The sequence below is a fragment of the Balaenoptera acutorostrata genome, chromosome 9, assembly GCF_949987535.1.
Source record: "Balaenoptera acutorostrata chromosome 9, mBalAcu1.1, whole genome shotgun sequence".
Taxonomy (NCBI): domain Eukaryota; kingdom Metazoa; phylum Chordata; class Mammalia; order Artiodactyla; family Balaenopteridae; genus Balaenoptera; species Balaenoptera acutorostrata.
Window position 1 is genome coordinate 51,754,935 of NC_080072.1, and position 21,682 is coordinate 51,776,616.

Below are 21,682 nucleotides of genomic sequence, written 5' to 3' on the forward strand. Positions count from 1 at the left end.
CTCAAAACAGACCAATGACCTAAATGTAATAACTAAAACTATAAAACTCTTAGAAGAAAACAGTTATAAATCACTACCAAATTAGGTAACGGTTTCTTAGATATGACACCAAAAACACAAGCAATAAAAGAAAAAGTAAATTGGGTTTCATCACAATGAAAAACTTTTGTATTGCAAAGGATACCACCAAGAAAGTAAAAAGACAACCCACAGAATGGGAGACTTGCAAGTCATATATCAGATAAGGGATTTTGTATCCAGAATATATAAAAAACTTTTACAACTCAGTAATAAAAATATAAATAACTTAATTTTAAAAATGGGCAAAAGAGTTCCAATAGGCATGTAAGAAGCTTGGAAATCACCATTCTGTCCTAAGAACAAGTAAAAAGCTGAACAAACTGAAAAATTAACAATTCTTAGATTTTTAAGAGAAGTAAGGTCATAGGGCAAAGGCAAATTGCTGCCCCCCAAATTGGAGAGACAAACAGGTGAATATAGAGAATCACAACTTACAGAAGCAGAAACCTCTGTGGGAACCAGTGCTGGAGAAGGGAAACATGGATTGTAATTGATGAATTGCTGGAGGCTCAGTGTGGACAACTCAGAGTTAAAAAACTCCAGGGGGACTCAGTCATTGAGGGCCCCCCACAATGACTTCTTGGATATCTATCAGGTTCTTACACTGAGTATTGAGAAAAACCCTTTTGTGCTTTGGCAGGGGTGGGGGAAAGGAGCCATTTAAAAATACTACAGAAAAAAAAAATACTACAGAGAATTCTGTTCTTCTTAAGGTCTGCCATCAGGGGAAACTTTAACCAGAGCCTAACCTGTTGGGGTTTTATCAGAGCCTAACTGACCCAGGGGAAAGGAAATACCCATCTCTAGTCAGCTCTAGCCTTTCATCTTGGAGAAGGGAAATACCCAACTCCAGTCCACTCACACCATCATGTCCCACCTAAGAGGGGTGGGTGAGGCACTGAGAAGCACTTGTGAAGTTCACATTCCAGAGGCACAGACTCACTAAAAGACTGAAACCCAATCATAGGACTATTGAATGCTTCCCCTCCCTCAACATACCACCACATTACTAAAGGTCTATTTATAGCAGTTCCTTTTACCTGGTATATCATGCCCAGCTATCAAGAAAAAATTACAAGGTATACTAAAAAGCAAAAAACATACTTTGAAGAGACATACCAGGTATCAGAATTAGACCCATCTATGGCAGGGATCTTGGAATTATTAGACAGGGAATTTAAAATAAGTATGATTACCATGCTAAGGCTCGAATGGGTAAAGTAGATGACATGCAAGAACAACTGGGCATTGTAAACAGAGAGATGGAAATTCTAAGAAAGAACCCAAAAGAAGTGTTTAGAGATCAAAAACACTATAACAGAAATGAAGAATACCTTTAATGGGCTTATCAGTAGACTAGACATGGCTGAGGAAAGAATCTCTGAGCTTGAGGATATTTGAGTAGAAACCTATAAAAGGAAAAAGAAAAAAGACTAGAAAAAACAAAATAACCAAGAACTGTGGGACAACTACAAAAGTAATGTATGCTGCTGTGGTCTGAATGTTTGTGTTCCCCCCAAATTCATATGTTAAACTCCTAATCCTCAAGGTGATGGTATTAGGAGGTGGGGCCTTTGGGAGGTGGTTAGGTCATGGGGGCAGAGCCCTCATAATTGGGATTTGTGCACTTATAAAAGAGGCCCCACAGAGTTTCCTAGCCCCTTGCACCATGTGAGGACATAGCAAAAAGTCAGCTGTCTATGAACCAGGAAGCCCTCACCAGACACAGAATCTGCTTATGCTGTGATCCCGGACTTCCCACACTCCAGAAATGTGAGAAGTAAATGTTTGTTGTTTATAAGCCACCCGGTCAATGGTATTTTATTATAGCAGCCTGAACAGACTAAGACAGATGCATCATGAGAATACCAGGAGAAGAAGGAGAGAAACAGAATATTTGAAACCATAATGACTGAGAATTTTCCCAAATTAATGTCAGACACCAAACCACTGATCCAGGAAGTTCAGAAAACACCAAGCAGGATAAATGCCAGAAACCCCCAGTAAATCTAGGCATATCATTTTTCAAATGATAGAAAATCAAAGACAAAGAATCCTGAAAGAAGCCAGAGGAGACAACACCTTAACCTACAGAGGAGCAAAGATAAGAATTACATCCAGTTTATCCTCAGAAACCAGGCAAGCAAGAAGAGAGTAGAATGAAATGTTTATAGTGTTGAAAAAAACAAAAACCCCACCAGCCTAGAATTCGGTATCCCATGAAATTAGCCTTCAAAAGAGGAGAAATAAAGACAGACAAAAATAGAGCAAATTTATTGCCAGTAGGTCTGCCTTGCAAGAAGTGTTAAAAGAAGTTCTTTAGAGAGAGGAAAATAATAGAAGTCAGAGCCTCAGATCTACATAAAGAAAGGAAGAGCATTGGAGAGGGAATAAGTGAAGGTAGAATAAAAACATTTATTTTACTAATTCTTTTTTTAATGAGCGATTGTAAGTTTTATTGTATCTTAAATGTCATTTTCCATATGTTCATTGCTAATATATAGAAATACAATTTTTGTGTGTATGTTTATATTGTATTCTGCCACCTCATTGAACTCACTTATAAGTTCTAGCCTTTTTTTTTTTTTTTTTTTTGGTAGATTCTTTGGGATATTCTATGTAGGCCATGATGTCATCTGCAAATAAGGGGCAGTTTTATTTCTTTCTAATCTGTACCTTTTATTGCCTTATTTTGCTGGCTAGAAACTTCAGTATTATGTTGAATAGTAGTGGTGAGGGTGGACATCCTGACATTTCTGATCTTAGGGGGAAAGCATTCAATCTTTCACCATTAAATATAATGTAAGCTATAGGATATTTGTAGATGCTCTTTTATTTTATATATATATATATATATTTTTTTTTTTTTTTTTTTTTTTTGCTGCACCACACAGCTTATAGGATTTTTTTTTTTTTTTATAAATTTATTTATTTATTTATTTATTTTTGGCTGTGTTGGGTCTTTGTTTCTGTGCGAGGGCTTTCTCCAGCTGTGGCGAGCGGGGGCCACTCTTCATTGCAGTGCGCGGGCCTCTCACTGTCGCGGCCTCTCCCGTTGCAGAGCACAGGCTCCAGATGCGCAGGCTCAGTAGTTGTGGCTCACGGGCTTAGTTGCTCCGCGGCATGTGGGATCTTCCCAGACCAGGGCTCGAACCCGTGTCCCCTGCATTGGCAGGCAGATTCTTAAACACTGCGCCACCAGGGAAGCCCAGCTTATAGGATTTTAGTTTCTCGACCAGGGATCGAACCTGGGCCCTTGGCAGTGAGAGCATGGAGTCCTAACCACTGGACCACCAGAGAATTCCCTATTTTACATATTGTTGATTGATCTAACAGAATAGTTTTTTCAAAGTAATAATACCAACACTATATTTGACTATGTATGTTTGTGTGTGTGTATTTATGGATAAGTGAAATGAGTGACAGCAATGATACAAGGGATGAAAGGGAGGAATTAGGATTATTTTGTTGTTATAAGGTACTCAAACTATCTGTAAGGTGGTATAGTATTATTTGAAAGTGGGTTTTATTATTTGTAAATGTATACTACAAACTCTAGAGCAACTACTAAAAGAAGTAAAAATAAAAGCATAGGGAATTCCCTGGCAGTCCAGTACACTTTCACTGCCGAGGGCCTGGTTTCCATCCCTGGTCTGGGAACTAAGATCCCACAAGCTGCACAGTTAGGCCAAAAAATATTAATAATAATAAATTTTTTAAAAAAGTATAACTGATAAGCTAAGAAAGGAAAGAGAATGTAATCATATAATATTCTCAGTTAAAGCTACAAAAGGCAGAAAAAGATTGGAAGACAAAAATAGAAACAAAGAATAAGGGCAACAAATAGAAAACAGTAACAAATGTAGTAGATGCTAATCCAACTATATTAATAATCACTTTGAACATTAATGATCTAAATGCATCAGTTAAAAAACAGAGATTGTCAGAGTGGATAAAAAATACAAGACCCAACTATATATCTAAAAGAACCCCATTTTAAATAAAAGGACACATATAGATTAAAAGTAAAGGAATGGGGAAAGATATATCAGGCTGACAATCAAAAGAAAGCAGGAGTAGCTATATTAATTTCAGATAGAGCAGACTTCAGAGCACAGAAAGTTATCAGGGATCAAGAGGAGCATTACAGGGCTTCCCTGGTGGTGCAGTGGTTAAGAATCTGCCTGCCAGTGCAGGGGACACGGGTTCGAGCCCTGGTCCAGGAAGATCCCACATGCTGCGGAGTAACCAAGCCCGTGTGCCACAACTACTGAAGTCCGCATGCCTAGAGCCTGTGCTCCGCAACAAGAGAAGCCACCACAATGAGAAGCCTGTGCATCGCAATGAAGAGTAGCCCCCGCTCGCTGCAACTAGAGAAAGCCTGCGTGCAACAACGAAGACCCAACGCAGCCAAAAATAAATAAATAAATAAATAAATAAATTTTAAAAAAGAGGGGCATTACATAATGATAAAGGAGTCAGTTCTCCAAGAAGACATAACAGTGTCTTAATGTGTGTATACCTAACAATAGGGTGTGAAAATACATAAGGCAAAAAATGATAGTACTGCAAGGAGAAATAGATGAATCCACTGTTATAGTTGGAGAATTCAACACTCCTGTGTCACAAAGGGGCAGATCTAGCAAGCAGAAAATTCATGAAGGCAAGGCTGAACTCAATGACACCATCAATTAACTGAATATAATGGATATTTATAGACTACTTCATCCAGCAACAGCAGAATAGACTAGACAGTCTTCTCAAGTTCTCATGGAGCATTCACCAGGATAGACCACATTGTGGGCCATAAAATATACCTTAACAAATTTAAAAGAATAAAAATCATATATTTTCTGCTCTCAGTGTACAATGGAATTAAATCAGAAATCAGTAACAGGAAGATAGCTGGAAAAATCCACAAATACTTGGGAGATTAAACAACATGCTGCTTAAATAACACATGGATCAAAAAAGAAATCTCAAGAGAAATTTAAATATGTTTGAACTAAATGAATATGAAAACGTATCAAAATTTGTGGATACAGCAAAAGCAGAGCTTAGAGGGAAATGTATAGCACTGAATGCACATATTAGAAAAAAAGGAAAGATCTAAAATCAGTCATCCAAACTTCCACCTTTGGAAACCATAAAAAGAGCAAATTAAATCCAAGATAAGCAGAAGAAAAGAAATAATAAAAATTAGAGCAGAAATCAATGAAATTGAAAACAGGAAATCTAGAAAAAATCAACAAAATCAAAAGTTGGTTCTTTGAAAAGATTAATAAAGTTGATAAACCTGTAGCCAGGCTAACTAAGAAAAAATAGAGGATACAAATTCCTAACATCAGAAATGAAAGAGGGGACATCACTACAGAGCCAATGGACACTAAAAGGATAATAAAGGAATACTATGAACAACTCTATGACCACAAATTTGATAACCTAGATGAAATGGACCAATTCCTTCAAAGACACAGTCGGTCAGAACTCACACAAGAAGACAGACAATCAGAATTGGCCTATGTCTATTAAAGAAATTCATTGAATAATTAATAACCTTCCAAAGCAGAAAGTACCAGGCCCAGATGGGTTCACTGGTGAATTCTACCAAACATTTAAGGAAGAAATTATAGCAATTCTCTACAGTCTCTTTCAGAAGATAGAAGCAGAGTGAATACTTCCTAACTCATTCTATGAGGTCAGCATTACCCTAATACCAAAACCAGACAAAGATATTATAAGACAACTATAGACCAATGTCTCTCATGAACATAGATGTAAAAATCATTAACAAAACATTAACAAATTGAATCCAGCAGTGTATAAAAAGGATCATACACCATGACCAGGTGGAATTTATCCTAGGTATGCAAACCTGGTTCAATATTTGAAAAATTAATTAATGTAATCTATCACATCAACAGATTAAAGAAGAAAAATTACATGAACATATCTATATATGCAGAAAAATCATTTGACAAAATCTAACACCCATTCAAGATAAAAATTTCTCATTAAACTAGGAATATAGGGGAACTTCCTCAACTTGATAAAGAATATCTACCCAAAACTTACAGCTAACATACTTACCTGGTGAGAAGCATGAAGTTTTCCACTAAGATCAGGAACAAGGCAAGGTTGTTCCCTCTGACCACTGCTTTTCAGCATCATACTGGAAGTCCTAGCTAACACAATAAGGCAAGAAAAGGAAATAAAATGAATATAGATGTGAAAGGAAGAAATAAAACCATCTTTGTTCACAGATGAAATGGTCATCTATAGAAAGGATCAACCAAAAACCTCCTAGTACTAATAAGCTATTATAGCAGGGTTGCAGGATATGCAGTTAATATACCAAAGTCAACTGCTTTCCTGTGTACCAAGAATGAACAAATGGAATTTGCAATTAAAAGCACAATACCAGGGACTTCCCTGGTGTTACAGTCGTTAGAATTCACCTTCCAGTGCAGCGGGTGTGGGTTCGATCCCTGGTTGGGGAGCTGAGATCCTACGTGACTCGCAGCCAAAAAACCAAAACATAAAACAGAAGCAGTATGGCAACAAATTCAGTAAAGACTTTAAAAATGGTCCACATGAAAAAAAATCTTTTAAGAAACCCCACAATACCATTTACTTTAGCACAAATAAAAATAACATATGTAGATATAAATATAGCAAAATATGTACAAGACCTATATGAGGAAAACTGTAAAACTGATGAAAGATATCAAAGAACTAAATGGAGAGATATTCCATGTCCATGTAAAGGAAGACTCAATGTTGTCAGGATGTCAGTTCTTCCCAACTTGATCTATAGATTCATTGCAATCCCAATCAAAATCCCAGCAAGGTATTTTATAGCTATCAATAAACTGATTCTAAAGTTTATATGGAGAAGCAAAATACCTAGAATACCCAATACAGTATTGAAGGAGAAGAACAAAATTGGAGGACTACTTACCCAACTTCAAAACTTACTATAAAGTTATAGTAATCAAGACACTGTGGTACTGGTACTGGTGAAAGAATAGACAAATAGATCAGTGGAACAGAATGGAGAGCTCAGAGATAGACCTACGTAAATTTATTCAATTGATCTTTGACAAAGGGGTAAAGGCAATACAATGGAGCAAAGAGAGTCTGTCAACAAATGGTGCTAGAGCAATCAAGACATCCACAAGTAAAAAAAAAAAAGGTTCTAGACACAGGCTTTATATCCATCACAAAAGGTAACTTAAAATGGACCACAAACCTCAATGAGATCATAAAGCAAAACTATAAAACTCTTAGAAGATAACATAGGAGAAAATCTAGGTGACCTTGGATTTGGCAATGACTTCTTAGATACAACATCAGGCATGATCCCTGAAAGAAAGAACTGATAAGCTAGACTTAATTAAAATTAAAAGGTCTGCTCTGCAAAAGAAACTGTCAGGAGAATGAAAGCACAAGCCACAAACTGGGAGAATATATTTGCAAAAGACCTATCAGATAAAGGATTGTTATCCAAAATATACAAAGAACTCTTTAAACTCACTAATAAGAAAACAACCTGATTAAAAGTGGGCTAGAGGGCTTCCCTGGTGGCGCAGTGGTTGAGAATCTGCCTGCCAATGCAGGGGACACGGGTTCAAGCCCTGGTCTGGGAAGATCCCACATGCCGTGGAGCAACTGGGCCCGTGAGCCACAATTACTGAGCCTGCGCGTCTGGAGCCTGTGCTCTGCAACAAGAGAGGCTGCGATAGTGAGAGGCCCGTGCACCACGATGAAGAGTGGCCCCTGCTTGCCACAACTAGAGAAAGCCCTCGCACAGAAACGAAGACCCAACACAGCCATAAATAAATAAATTAATTATTTTTTTTTAAAAAGTGGGCTAGAGGGACTTGCCTGGTGGCGCAATGGTTAAGAATCCACGTGCCAGTGCAGGGGACATGGGTTTGATCCCTGGTCTGGGAAGATCTCACATGCCGTGGAGGAACTAAGCCCAAGCACCACAGCTACTGAGCCTGTCCTCTAGAGCCCAAGAGCCACAACTACTGAAGCCTGTGCACCTAGAGCCCGTGGTCCACAACACGAGAAGCCACTGCAGTGAGAAGCCCACACACTGCAACGAAGAGTAGCCCCTGCTCGCCGCAACTAGAGAAAGCCCGCACACAGCAACGAAGACCCGACAAATAAATAAATAAATAAATACGGGAAAAAAAGTGGGCTAGAGACCTTAACATATAGCCCACCAAAGAAGATATATAGATGGCATATAAGTATATGGAAAGATGCCCCACATCATACGTAGTCAGGGAAATTCAAATTAAAATGAGATACCACTACACACCTATTAGAATGATCAAAATCTGAGACACTGACAATACCAAATGCTAGCAAGGATGTGGAGCAACAAGAACTCTCATTCATTGCTGGTGGGAATGCAAAATAATACAGCCACTTTGGAAGATAGTTTGGTGGTTTCTTGCAAAACTAAATATACTGTTACCAAATCCAGCAATTGTGCTCCTTAATATTTCCCCAAAGGAGCTGAAAACTTATGTCTACACAGAAACCTGCACACAGATGTTTATAGCAGCTTTATTCATAATTGCCAAAATTTGGAAGCCACCAAGATGCCTTTCAGTAGGTGAATGGATAAATAAACTGTGGTACATCCAGAGAATGGAATATTATTCAGTACTAAAAAGAAGTGAGCTATCAAGCCATAAAAAGAGATGGAGGAATATTAAATGCATATTACTAAGTGAAAGAAGCCAATGTGGAAAGGCTACATACTATATGATTTCAACTATATGACGTTCTGGAAGAGGCAATACTATGGAGACAGTAAAAAGATCAGTGGTTGCTAGGGATTGGGGGGATGGAGAGATGAATAAGCAGGGCACAGAGAATTCTTAAGTCAGTGAAACTACTCTGTATGATACTCTAATGATGGATATGTGTCCATGAGGACATTGTATGTTTGTCCAAATCCATAGAATGTACATCAATAGTGAACTCTCAGGTAAACTATGGACTTTGGGTGATGGTATGTCAATGTAGTTTCTTCAGTTGGAACAAAGGTACTGCTCTGATGGGGATGTCAGTAATGAGGGAGGCTATGCATATTTGGGAGCAGGGTGCATATGGGAAATCTCTGTGCTTTCCACTCAATTTTGTTGTGAATCTAAAACTGCTGTAAAAAACAAAAAAGTCTATTTTTTAAAAGTGAACAAAAAGGACAAAGGATCTGAATAAACTTTTCTCCAAAGAAGATATGTGAATGGCTAATAAGCATATGAAAAGGTGTTCAACATCATTATGCATCAGGGAAATTCAAAATCATATTGATCTGCCATTTCACACCCATTAGGATGCTTTTTACCAAAAAGACAATAAGTGTTGTTGAAGATGTGGAGAAATTGGAACTCTCATACACTGCTGGTGGGAATGTAAAATGGTGCAGCTGCTGTGGAAAACAGTTTGGCAGTTCCTCAAAAGGTTAAGCATAGAATTACATATGACTAGACAGTTCCACTACTAGATACATGCTCAAGAGAAATGAAAGCATGTCTACATGAAAACTTGTAAATGAATGTTCATAACAGCATTATTTGTAATAGCTCAAAACTCTAAAACAACCCAATTGTCCATCAACTGATGGATGGACAAAGAAAATGTCGTATATCCATACAATACAATATTATTTGGTAATAGAAAGGAATGAACTACAATACCTGCTGCAACACTGAAAACATGCTAAGTGAAAGAAGCCATTCACAAAAGACCACATATTGTATGATCTCGTTTATATGAAATGTCAAGAATAGGCAAATCTATAGATAGAGATCAAAAGTAAATCAGTGGTTCCTTGGGCTGGGGGGAGATTGGAGAGTGATGGCTGACTGGTATGTGGTTTCTTTTTGGGGTGGTAAAAATGTTCTAAATTTAAATAGTGGTGATGGTGGCACAACTCTGAATATACTAAAAGCACTGAATAGTACATTTTAAGTGGGTGAATTTTACGGTATGTGAATTAGATCTCAGTAAAGCTGTTGTTAAAAACAATTCAGGTGTATAGAGGTATATGACTGTAGGACAAATTGTGAATGTGAGTGCTGGGATGCAATAGCAATTTTTTTTATGATAATCCTTTTATTTTATTTTATTTTTTAATATTTTATTTATTTATTTATTTATTTATGGCTGTGTTGGGTCTTCGTTTCTGTGCGAGGGCTTTCTCCAGTTGTGGCAAGTGGGGGCCATTCTTCATCGCAGTGCGCGGGCCTCTCACTATCGCGGCCTCTCTTGTTGCAGAGCACAGGCTCCAGACGCGCAGGCTCAGCAATTGTGGCTCACGGGCCCAGTCGCTCCGCGGCATGTGGGATCCTCCCAGACCAGGGCTCGAACCCGTGTCCCCTGCATTGGCAGGCAGATTCTCAACCACTGCGCCACCAGGGTAGCCCTATTTTATTTTTTTAACTTTTTATTTTATATTGGAGTATAGGTGATTACCAGTGTTGTATTTCAGGTGTACAGCAAGGTGATTGCAATAGCAATGCTTTTATGTGCATATGAATTACCTAGGTATCTTATTAAATGCAGATTCTGATTCAGGAGGTCTGGGATGGATTCTGAAGCATCTATTTCTTAAGCTCTCAGGGTGCTGATGCTTCTGGGCTGTGGATCATGCTCATCCAGGCAGTAAAGGATTTTTTTGTTTTTTTTTTTCCAGTGAATGGGGTCAGTCTAAAGAGCCTTTCTGGATCCAGGAGGATTTGTCTAGCATTTTGCATGAAAGCAGAATGTGGTTTGGTGGAAGAGAGGGGCTGAGGGGACAAAGTAACCAGCCTGTGTAATGACTCAGAGACCACAGAGTATCAGTATTTGTGGGGGATAGGAGGCCTGTTTGTGGTATTACACTGGTGGACCATGAGTCTTTCACACCTGAGAAAATATCAGTCAACCGCAGATCATTTTCCATTTTTGTAAAGTTTTCCCTTGCCCTCTGCCTGACATTTTTGGTCTAACTTCTTTCAAATCTGGATCTAGGTAGATTGACATGACTAGAGACCTTGCAACATCCTAGGAGGGGAGTGATTGGTTGGCAAAAAGACATTCTGTGTATGGGTCTTATGAGTGGGAAATGGGCCCATCAATCAGTAATCTTGCCCTGAGAGCCTACCTAATTAGCTACCTGAGTTCTGGACAGGTCACGTTTGGACTGACTGGCTTCTTGGCCCCAGATGAATAAACTCATTAATGAGGGAGCAAATAAAGATGTATTTCCAGATGGTACAGGTTAATTATAGGTATAGCTTATAGCTTTCCTTGTTTTTCCATCTGAGCTATGGATGTAATTTTAAAAATCTTTTCGTTCAGCATGCAAATATTAAAGCCAAATCATGTCTTTACTCAGCATTACTCCACTCTGGTGCTCGTACTACTCCACGAAGTGCTAAATGGTCCTCTAAGCACCAGGTCTAGTCTCAGCCTTAGTGCTTGCCCTTCTGAGCTGTTCCCTGAGCTCTGAAAGCATTACTGCCCTGTGCTTCACCAACATTCAGTTCCCTGGCCTCTCTGAGTACTTTTTAAAGTACACTCACTCTCCTAGGAAGAAAGGCAATGAAATCACTTGGTCACTTGGAATATACTTACCCTCACAGCGCCACAATGAAGTCAGAAGACTTATTCTCTATTTTCCAGCGGGAGAAACAAAGGCACAGACAGTAGCATGCTTGACCACTATCTCATGGAGAGGCGTCCCCATGCCTGGTCCGGTTCTCTGGATCTTCCTTGTTTTCTCTTCAATGGACTTACCTTGCTTCTTTGAACATATAGTTGTGTTGTTTTGTTTTGTTTTGACGTGTAGTTTTTTAAACATGATTTTCTGGGTGCCTCCAGAAAATGAATACTTCTTTCTCAGATGCTTATTAGGTATTTTTCAAGTGTTTGTTTACACTCCCACTTAAGCATCTCCAGGTGGGGTGCTGGTTTGTCAGCATACTTATTACCCTGTTGGAGGGAATTCTGTTCAAATTCACAAGTACTCATTGAGTGCTTAACATACACTCAGCTCTGCTATTCTCCTTGAAAGACGAAAAAGCAGTGTATTCTCCTCGGCTCTGTGGGATCTTCTAGGATGGGAGCAACATAGACATAAGCAGGACTTGGACTAGGGTGAAGCAAACAAGGCGCTGGGCGCAAACTTGAAGGAGGCACTCACTCTCAAGGTCATGCAAGTGCAGTGTCAGTACCTGAAAATGTGTGCCTTCTTAAATTTTGAGCTCTAGGTCCCTTGCTTGCACCACCCTGGTCCTGGCCCTGGATTTAAGAAGCAGTTAGGTCACTTGGAAAACATGTCTAAGATAACATAAGATTGTGGTCCTTAATTGTCTGCTCAGGTACCACCCAGCTGGGCCTTTCCATTTCCTGCATCTACTTGTCTCCTCTTGGAGGGGACCTCTGTCCTTCTGGGGAGATGAAGGACTGAGTCAGGTCACATGAATAAATTCTGTGAGGCAGTGTGAAGTAGGACAAGGAGGGTGGTTGACTTCATTACCCTGATTGGCTGGGGGAAGCCTTGGGATATTGTTTCTTCCCTCCCCTCCCCTGCCCTCTGTCTTCCCCTCTCCTTCCCTCTCCTCTCTTTGCCTCTTCTCCCCTCCCCTCTTTTCCTCCTCTACCCTCCTCTTTTCCTTCCCTCCCTCCCTCCCTCCTTCTCTCTCTCTTTCTTTCCCTCCCTCCCTCCCTCCCTTCCTTCCTTCCTTCCTTCCTTCCTTCCTTCCTTCCTTTCCTTTCCTTCCTTCCTCAGCTGGGACATGTAGAAACCAGAAAGCCCTCTCTAAGCAATGGTGGACATTCCCAGTACACACACATAAAGGATGCATGGTAAATATGTACTGATTTTACTCAGTAGTAGTATGGAGTTCTGCCCATTTTACTTCAAACATCCCACTTAAGGTACTTTTCTGAAGTTATCAGAGGAACAGTGGGAAACTGGGCCTTGAACTTCATAAGTACTAAAGGAATATTTGTTGATTGATTCCTTTGTGTGATTATGAGGGCCTTTCTTCTGTATATCAAGGAGCATTTTCAGCTCAGTTCAGTATAAGAATGTATCGAGTGACTTATGTACTGAGGCTTTGGGTATGCTTCTGTATGGCTACAAGGAAGTAGAAGACTTGAGCTGTGATCTCAAAGAACTTAGTAGTATTCTAGAGCAGTGGTTTTTCAGCTGGGACAATTTTTGTCCCCCAAGGGACATTTGATAATGTCTGTAGACTTTTTTGGTTTTATCTGTGGAGATGCTGCTGGCATCTAGTGGGTAGAGGCTAGGGATGTTGCTAAACATCCTACAGTGTACAGATCCCCACCCCCCCGAAAAAAACAACCCAGAGAATCAGCCAACCCAGAATATCACTAGTGCCAAGGTTTAAGAAATCCTGCTCTAAAAGGATAAGACTAACAAATAGAACTGGAACTTTGAGGTTGGAAGGCCACACTGCTACTATTTTTTTTTTTTAACATCTTTATTGGAGTATAATTGCTTTACAATGGTGTGTTAGTTTCTGGTTTATAACAAAGTGAATCAGCTATACATATACATATATCTCCATATCTCTGCCCTCTTGCGTCTCCCTCCCATCCTCCCTATCCCACCCCTCTAGGTGGTCACAAAGAACTGAGCTGATCTCCCTGTACTAGGCGGCTGCTTCCCACTAGCTATCTGTTTTACATTTGGTAGTGTATATATGTCCATGCCACTCTCTCACTTCTTCCCAGCTTACCCTTCCCCCTCCCCGTGTCCTCAAGTCCATTCTCTACGTCTGCGTCTTTATTCCTGTCCTGTCCCTAGGTTCTTCAGAACCATTTTTGTTTGTTTGTGTGTTTTTAGATTCCATATATATTACACTGCTACTTAATAGCAGAGCAAGGACTTGGACTAGGGTGAAGCAAACAAGGCGCTGGGCGCAAGCTTAAGCTTAGTTCACCCTAGTCCAATGGGGCCATTTAGAGTCAAATGGTATTATATGACAGAATATTTTATCTAGCTTCATGTCCCACAAATCCTAATTCATACTTTTAGCTCTAGCAGTGTGTGATCCTTGTATGTTGGGCAGGGACAGTTCTAAGACAGTAATGGATTTTTACGGTGGTGTCTTTCTACAGGTTGATATGTCAGACCTCTCTCCAGAGGAGCAATGGAGGTAAGTGTGACAGTGTGGGCCCCTCATGGTGGGAACTATAGATTAATCCTACTAATAGAGTTGTATATCTACCCTTTTTGCTTCCTTTTCTGTGGCAGGCAGTGACCTATGACCAGCAGGACAGGTCATTTGAGATCTTTCCCAGTACTTGGGTCACTCCTGGGTAGCTCCCTCAGTCCTTGGGAATAAATAGATTATTGCACCAAACCATCCATCTGGGTTTTGAATACTAGTTCTGCCATTTCCTAGCGTTGTGATCTTGGGCAAGTTACTTAACTTCACACTACCTTAGTTTTCCCAATTTGTAAAATGAGGATCATAACAGTTGTTGTGAAGATTAACAACACATTGTGTTGTGAAATTCTTAGAACAGTACCTGGCATGTGGTAAACTTCCAGTAAGTGTTACCTGCTTTAAGGATGATTATCATCATTAACATCATCATTATCCATGAAACAGGGCAGAGAGCTCTGTTTGAGAAAATGGGAGATGTGTCTTCTGATCTCAACTCTGCTACTAACTTGCTATGTAACCAGAGTGAGTCAACAAATATTTTATTGTCATTATTTCTCATTGGTAGAGGAGTTTCAAAAGTGCTTGCCCCACAAACTTTATAAGGTAGCTGACCAGTGAGCTGAAATCAACCAAGTAAAGTTTAATAGTGAGAAAAAAACACCTCGTTTAGATTAAAACTATTGATTATAAAAAATGTAGAATGGCAAAGATATCGACTCATACGACAGGCCCAGCAAGATTTTAGGTGACTTTCAGCTTAATATGCATCAGTTGTGTACCTGAGCTACCAAAATATTCTACAGTTTGAGAAGATGTTCATTGAAAATATACTACCTGCCTTAAGGGAAGTGACAGTGCTACTGTGTTCTGCTTTGCTGAGTCCACATTGATTTTGTTGTAAACACTGCGTATGAAGAAGATCTTTAGCTAGATATGTCTAGAAGAAAGCAATCAGGATTAATGGTCTTCACATTATGTTATATGCATCTTGTATAAAGATCTAGAACTGTTAACCTAAAAGGGCCCAGAAAAATGATGGTAGAAACAGGATTGGTTTTGTTTTTTTAAATAATATTATGATAAATATTTGAAGGGGCAGCGTTGGGAAAGAGAGAGTGGATATGTTCCAGAGTGTAGGATTAGGTCCAAAGGATTGAAGCTGTAGTAAGATAATTTTGTCTCATTATCAGAAACATTGTTAATAATCGTGGTATATTGTGAGGCACAGAGCTTCCTGCTTCTTAAAGCTTTGGAATTTTATTCCTTCATAAGCACATATGAGTTCCTACAATGTGTCAGACACTGCTGGTTCTAGAATAGATTATTTTAAGAGGCATGTATTCTCAGCCAGTGGAGGTATTCAAACAAAGGATTGCAAAAATAATTTTTGCGTTGAGTGGTAACTTGAGCTAGGTGACTTCTGGTTTTTTCTCAGTCCTTTCTTTGATTTGTTGTTGTACACATCTATTCAGTTATATACTGTCTGAGAACAAGAAACTTATCTCTTATTACCTTTATAACTCCCCACAATCCTTGGGATTTTAAAATATCCTTTGCCCTTTTAGTTTAGCTTATCCTCACAACCCTATGAGGGAGGCAGAAAAGATAAGGACTCTTTTTGATGGATGAAGAAATTGTGATGTAGAGATGTAAATTTTCTTGGCTAAGACCACATAGGTTGTGTCTGAACCTAAGTTTCTGACTCCTACCCCTATTATATTTTGTCAGATTCTGTCACCTAGGATAAAGTTTTATGTAAGATGAACCCTTAGGTGCTGTGACTGCCAGGCTGACTGACATTTGGCTGCCCACCAAGTTTCCTCCCTCCTAACATTTTATTATGAAAAATCTCAAATATACAGAAAAGTTGAAAGAATTGTGCAGTGAACACCCTTGTACCCACCACCTAGATTCTACAACTAAGTTTTTGCTATATTTTATGATTTATCTATCCATAATGCATCCCACTGGGTTCTTCTTGCTTAGTCTCTCATTGCCCTTGGGAATTCCATGAAGATACCATTTATGTTGTCCTTTCCCTTTCTCCCTAATACCCCTGGGTATGGAGAACTTGCACAAAAGCTCCTGACTACGGGTTACATTTGTATTTAGTTTCCTAATTCCTTCTTTATTCCTCTCCCTTGGCTGTAGGAGTGACTTTTCTTTCCTGTTCTCAGAGGAAGCTTTTTGCCTGTACTGGCCAAGGGAATCACTTGCTGCCAATCCTCAGGACCAGAGAATGCCAGCATTTAAACTCTTAGATTAAATAAGAGTTTCCAGTTGTACTCTCCTTGAGCCCTTGAAGAGTCTATTTACCTGGGGATACTGATAATGAAGTCACTGTTGGAATAGTGTAAAATTGAAGCACTACTGAAGTTCAGATTTTTCAGGCTTTAGTCTTTAGGATCTCTGGTCCTGGCAGAGGTGGGTAGGACAAATAAAGCAAGACTTTAACCCTGGAATTAGCACATATTTGCAGTATTACTCCTTTATTGGTGTCATAAATATCATTGAATAAGAGTATGAGCCTTTATGGCTGTGACCTCTCTGGGTTACTTTCTTCTTCCAGTGACAGGTTGAAATAGGACTGAAATGGAAAGGTATCAGCTGTTTTTAACATTGGGGGTGGGCAGCAGACCACCCACCTTTAACCCCAATACCTAACCTTGGAGACTAGGGCCCATAGAACCCCTGTTCTATCCCAAAATGCCTGTCCTCTAGGGCATGTGTGTTTCTAGCCCCTATTTCGTACAGTACAAGAGTGTGTTCTACGCTATGGACCAGTGAGATATCCCTGGAAAGCACTGCTCCTTTACCGCCACACCATCCCTGACCTAGCTCACCCCATCTGTTTGGCTTTCAGGGTCGAGCACGCACGCATGCATGCCAAGCACCGCGGCCACGAAGCCATGCACGCTGAAATGGTCCTCATCCTCATCGCTACCTTGGTGGTGGCCCAGCTGCTCCTGGTACAGTGGAAACAGAGGCACCCCCGCTCCTACAATGTAAGCCACTTTGCTCATTTTTTTGTTTGCCAGTCATCAAGAGACCCTTCTTAAGTATTCTAGGGTCCAGCCTAACCCAGGCCACATGTAGGCAAGGAATAGATAATAATACTAAACTGTATGTGTGAATGGTGAATAGTGTATGTTGGGTGTGTGTTTAAGGGACAGGCGATTCAGATTGTGAAAACTGGGAAAGAACCTGAACGTACTTTCATGGCCAGAAAAGGTAGATCCTTCCTTTTAACATTTTGGGATAGATTCATGAAGGAGCTGTTCATTAGGAACTATTCAGATAGAGGGAGAGATGATCACTTGATTGGGAAGACCAAGCCTCCAATGAATCTTTAGATTAATATTTTGAAAATGCAGTAATAAAGAGGAGGCAATGTAGCAGGTGGTAAGAAGGCAGGGTCAGAGTTAGAGAGACCTAAAAAGGCAGTTATAGAGGAAATAAGGAACAAAAACATATAAAATGTACAGAAAACATACAGCTAAATGGCAGAAGTAAATCCTTCCTTATTAGTAATTATTTAAATGTAAATGGATTAAATTCTCCTATTAAAAAGCAGAGATTGTTAGATTGTTTTAAAAAACCACATTATCCATGTTTATTCTGTCTATAAGATACTCACTTTAGATATAAAGAAACAAGAGATAAAAGTAAAAGGATGGGGCTTCGCTGGTGGCGCAGTGGTTAAGAATCTGCCTGCCAATGCAGGGGACGTGGGTTTGATCCCTGGTCTGGGAAGATCCCACTAAGCCCATGCGCCCCAACTACTGAGCCTGCGCTCTGGAGCCCGTGAGCCAACTACTGAGCCTGCGATCCACAACTACTGAAGCCCGCACGCCTAGAGCCCATGCTCCGCAACAAGAGAAGCCACCACAACGAAGAGTAGCCCCGCTCGCTGCAAATAGAGAAAGCCCGCAAACAGCAACAAAGACCCAATGCAACCAAAGATAGATAAATAAATAAATATTAAAAAAAAAAAAAAAAGTAAAAGGATGGAAAAAGATATTTCAGGCAAATGATAACCAAGAAAGAGCTGGTGGCTCTTAAATGTCAGACAAAATAGCCTTTAAATCAAAAAAGGTTACAAGAGATAAAGAAGGACATTACATATTGATAAAAGGTTCACTGCAGCCAGAAGATATAACAGTTATAAACATATATGTACCTAACAAAGGAACCCCCAAATCTGTGAAGCAAAAATTGACAAAATTGAAGGAAGAAACAGATGGTTCTACAATAATAGTTGGAGAGTTCAGTACCCCACTTTCAATAATGGATAGAATAACCAGGTAGATCAACAGGTAAAAGAGGACTTGAACAACATTATAAACCAATTAGACGTAACAGATATATACAGCATACTCCACCCAACAACAGCAGAATACATGTTCTTCTCAAGTGTACATGGCCCATTCTCCAGGATAGACTATATGTTGGACCACAAAATAATCTTCAGTAAATTAAAAAACATTGAAATCATAGATGCAACTACTCTGGCTTAGGACACGGCAGGTAGTATACTGGATTCTTTTACAACTGTTATCTTAGAAGTATTTAACCTTTTCAAGTATAACCGTTCTTTAACATAAAAAACTTGGCAAACATCCATGTGATAATAGTTGTACTTTGAAAGAATACATAAACACATATAGTAGTAACAATAGCTAACATTTATTGAATTTTTACTATGCCAGTCACTGTTCTAAGCACTTTACATATATAACTCATTTAATCCTCACAGTAACCCAGTAAATACTGTTTTCTCCAATTATACATGAGGAACTGAGGCAGAAAGGCTAAGTAACTTGCTCCACTGGTAAAATCATTATTTGAACCAAGACAATTTTACTCCAGGGCTTTTAGTCTTAATCCCTAAATGATTCTTTTTCTCTAGTATGTGCTTCTTCAGACCTCTTGTAATAGGGCCAAAGATGCCCAGAGGTCTGTAGCCCACAGGATGGGAACTGCTACACTATCTCATTTAACCCTCCTAATAGCCCATGAGGTAAGTACTATGAACAAACTGAGGCCCAGAGAGTTCAGGCATGAAGGGGATACTAATAGAGCCAGGATTTGAACCCAAGTCTTCTGTTTCATATTTCATAATTTCTACTATACCATATGGTGCTTCTGGAAAGGATTTTCCATCAAGGGAACCAAGGGATAATATGGAGCATAGGCAGAAGAGAGACTAATCTTTGCCCTTGAGCTGGCACTTGTTCCAGACATTACTGGCCTATAGCCACCTCATGTGTTGTCATGCACCGCAAGTAGAGACATCTGTACCTTCAGGTCATAGTGCATGGAATGACCACATGGCACCAAGGCTTTTTGAACTAGGCACCATCCAGCAGGCTGAGCCATCTGGGGTGGGGCTTCATATCTGGACCCTGCTCGTGCTTCACCCTGCCATCTGAGATAAGTCACTTGTTTTTCAGTGTATGCTTATAGTACCTGTTCTATAAAATGGGGATTTATCAGGATGGTTTAATTGAGCATGGAGAATACAAAAAATCATAAACCAAATGTAGAGAGCCCCCTTGGAATTTCTGTGCTTGAATTTAGAAGTAATTATATGTTGTTGGCTAATCTGCAGAGATTTCTGAAAACCTCTGAAGAAGTGAGGATGCATAATGTACTGCAGTGGTTTTCAGTATGTACTTTTTAAAAAGGCTGTGGAGTCCTTTCTTCAAACAGTATCTTAAGGAAAAACCCAGTGTAGAAAATAAGAGGATGCTCTTCTTGGGCTGGTAACCCTGACCCCTCCGCTTTCTCAGGAACATCTATAGGACACAACAGAGTGTTAGAAAACCACTGATGTGTCATTCATTCATTAAACTTTAATAGGAATGTGATTGTGACTTAATGAGGCCAGTTGTTGTAAGGAACACACACAGTCGTCTCATTACTTTATTGCCACACCCTGTAAACATTATGCTGAACTACATTGGTGAGAGGACATGCTAACATTATAGCATATCTTACACTGAGAAACTTAAACTCATATCTTTAGAAAATTGGAAGAAGAAATCTGTAGTGTCCTGCTTTATGCTGCTCTTATACAATAATGATCTATATTGCTTTTGTTAAAACTTTTATTAACTTGGGTACAATGAATGTTTTTACTGCTTTGATTAAAGTACTAACTTTGGAGGAAGAAAAATTGCCCAAGATGCCTGTACATAATGGCATCTCCTGTCCTTTTTCAAGCTTATCAGAGTTGGAGCTGTTTGCCTTGCAGCAGTAAATACAGTGGAGTTAGACCATCTGGCTTGATTAGCCTGCTCTCATGCTTCCTGGCTATATGACTTTATACCTCTCTGAGCCTCAGTTCTTCTTATCTCTAAATTGGGGTGATAATATCTATCTCCTGTTGTGAAGATTATATAAAATTGCATGACAGAGTGTTTTGTAAACTCTAAAATTAACGTTAGTGACTTTGTTGCTCCTACTCCTAAGAGAAAAGTCTCAAGACATAAAAATATCTTCACGTACTATTTTATGTGGAAGTGGAATAGATTTTATTTTTATTGAGGACAATTTCACATAACAAAATTCACAGTTTTAACTGTTTTAAAGTGTATAATTCACTGGCTTTTAGCACATCCACGTTGTTGTGCAACCATGGCCACTATTTAGTTCTAGAATGTTTTTGTTACGCCAAAGGAAACCCCATACCCATTAAGCAATCACTTCCCATTTCCCCCTCCCAGCACACCCTGGCAACCACTAATCTGCTTTCTGTGTATTTGCCTATTCTGTATATTCATATAAATAGAATTATATAATATGTGGCCTTTTGTGCTTGGCTTCTTTCACTTAGCATAATGTTTCCAAAGTTCTTTCATATTGTATCTACCAGTATTTCATTCCTTTTATGGTTGTATAATATTCCATTGTGTGGATATGCTACATTTTGTTTATCCATTCATTAGTTGATGGACACTTGAGTTGTTTCCACCTTTGGGCTGTTTTGTTTTGTTTTTTACTTATTAATTAATTTTATTTATTTTTGGCTGCATTGGGTCTTCGTTGCTACGCACGGGCTTTCTCTAGTTGCGGTGAGCGAGGGCTGCTCTTCGTTGTGGTGTACAGGCTTCTCATTGCAGTGGCTTCTCTCGTTGCAGAGCACGGGCTCCAGGGCGCGTGGGCTTCAGTAGTTGTGGCACATGGGCTCAGTAGTTGTGGCTCGCGGGCCCTAGAGCGCAGGCTCAGTAGTTGTGGCGCACGGGCTTAGTTGCTCCGCGGCATGTGGGATCTTCCCGGACCAGGGATAGAACCCGTGTCCCCTGCATTGGCAGGTGGATTCTTAACCACTGTGCCACCAGGGAAACCCTGGGCTATTTTGAATAGTGTTGCTATGAACATTCATTGTA

At 39.6% G+C, this 21,682-nt stretch overlaps 1 protein-coding gene across 3 annotated transcripts in view; it reads left to right on the plus strand.

The window, feature by feature from the left end:
• Nucleotides 1-21,682, plus strand: part of RNF121 (ring finger protein 121) — an 84,809-nt gene that overhangs the window by 20,335 nt on the left and 42,792 nt on the right. For 2 of the 3 annotated variants that reach the window (XM_057552487.1, XM_057552488.1), the window contains 2 exons: nucleotides 14,239-14,276; nucleotides 17,155-17,296. In XM_057552487.1, the coding sequence (XP_057408470.1) occupies nucleotides 14,239-14,276; nucleotides 17,155-17,296 (180 nt within the window). The remainder of the gene's footprint in view (nucleotides 1-14,238; nucleotides 14,277-17,154; nucleotides 17,297-21,682) is intronic. The other variant, XM_057552489.1, reaches the window with a different exon arrangement.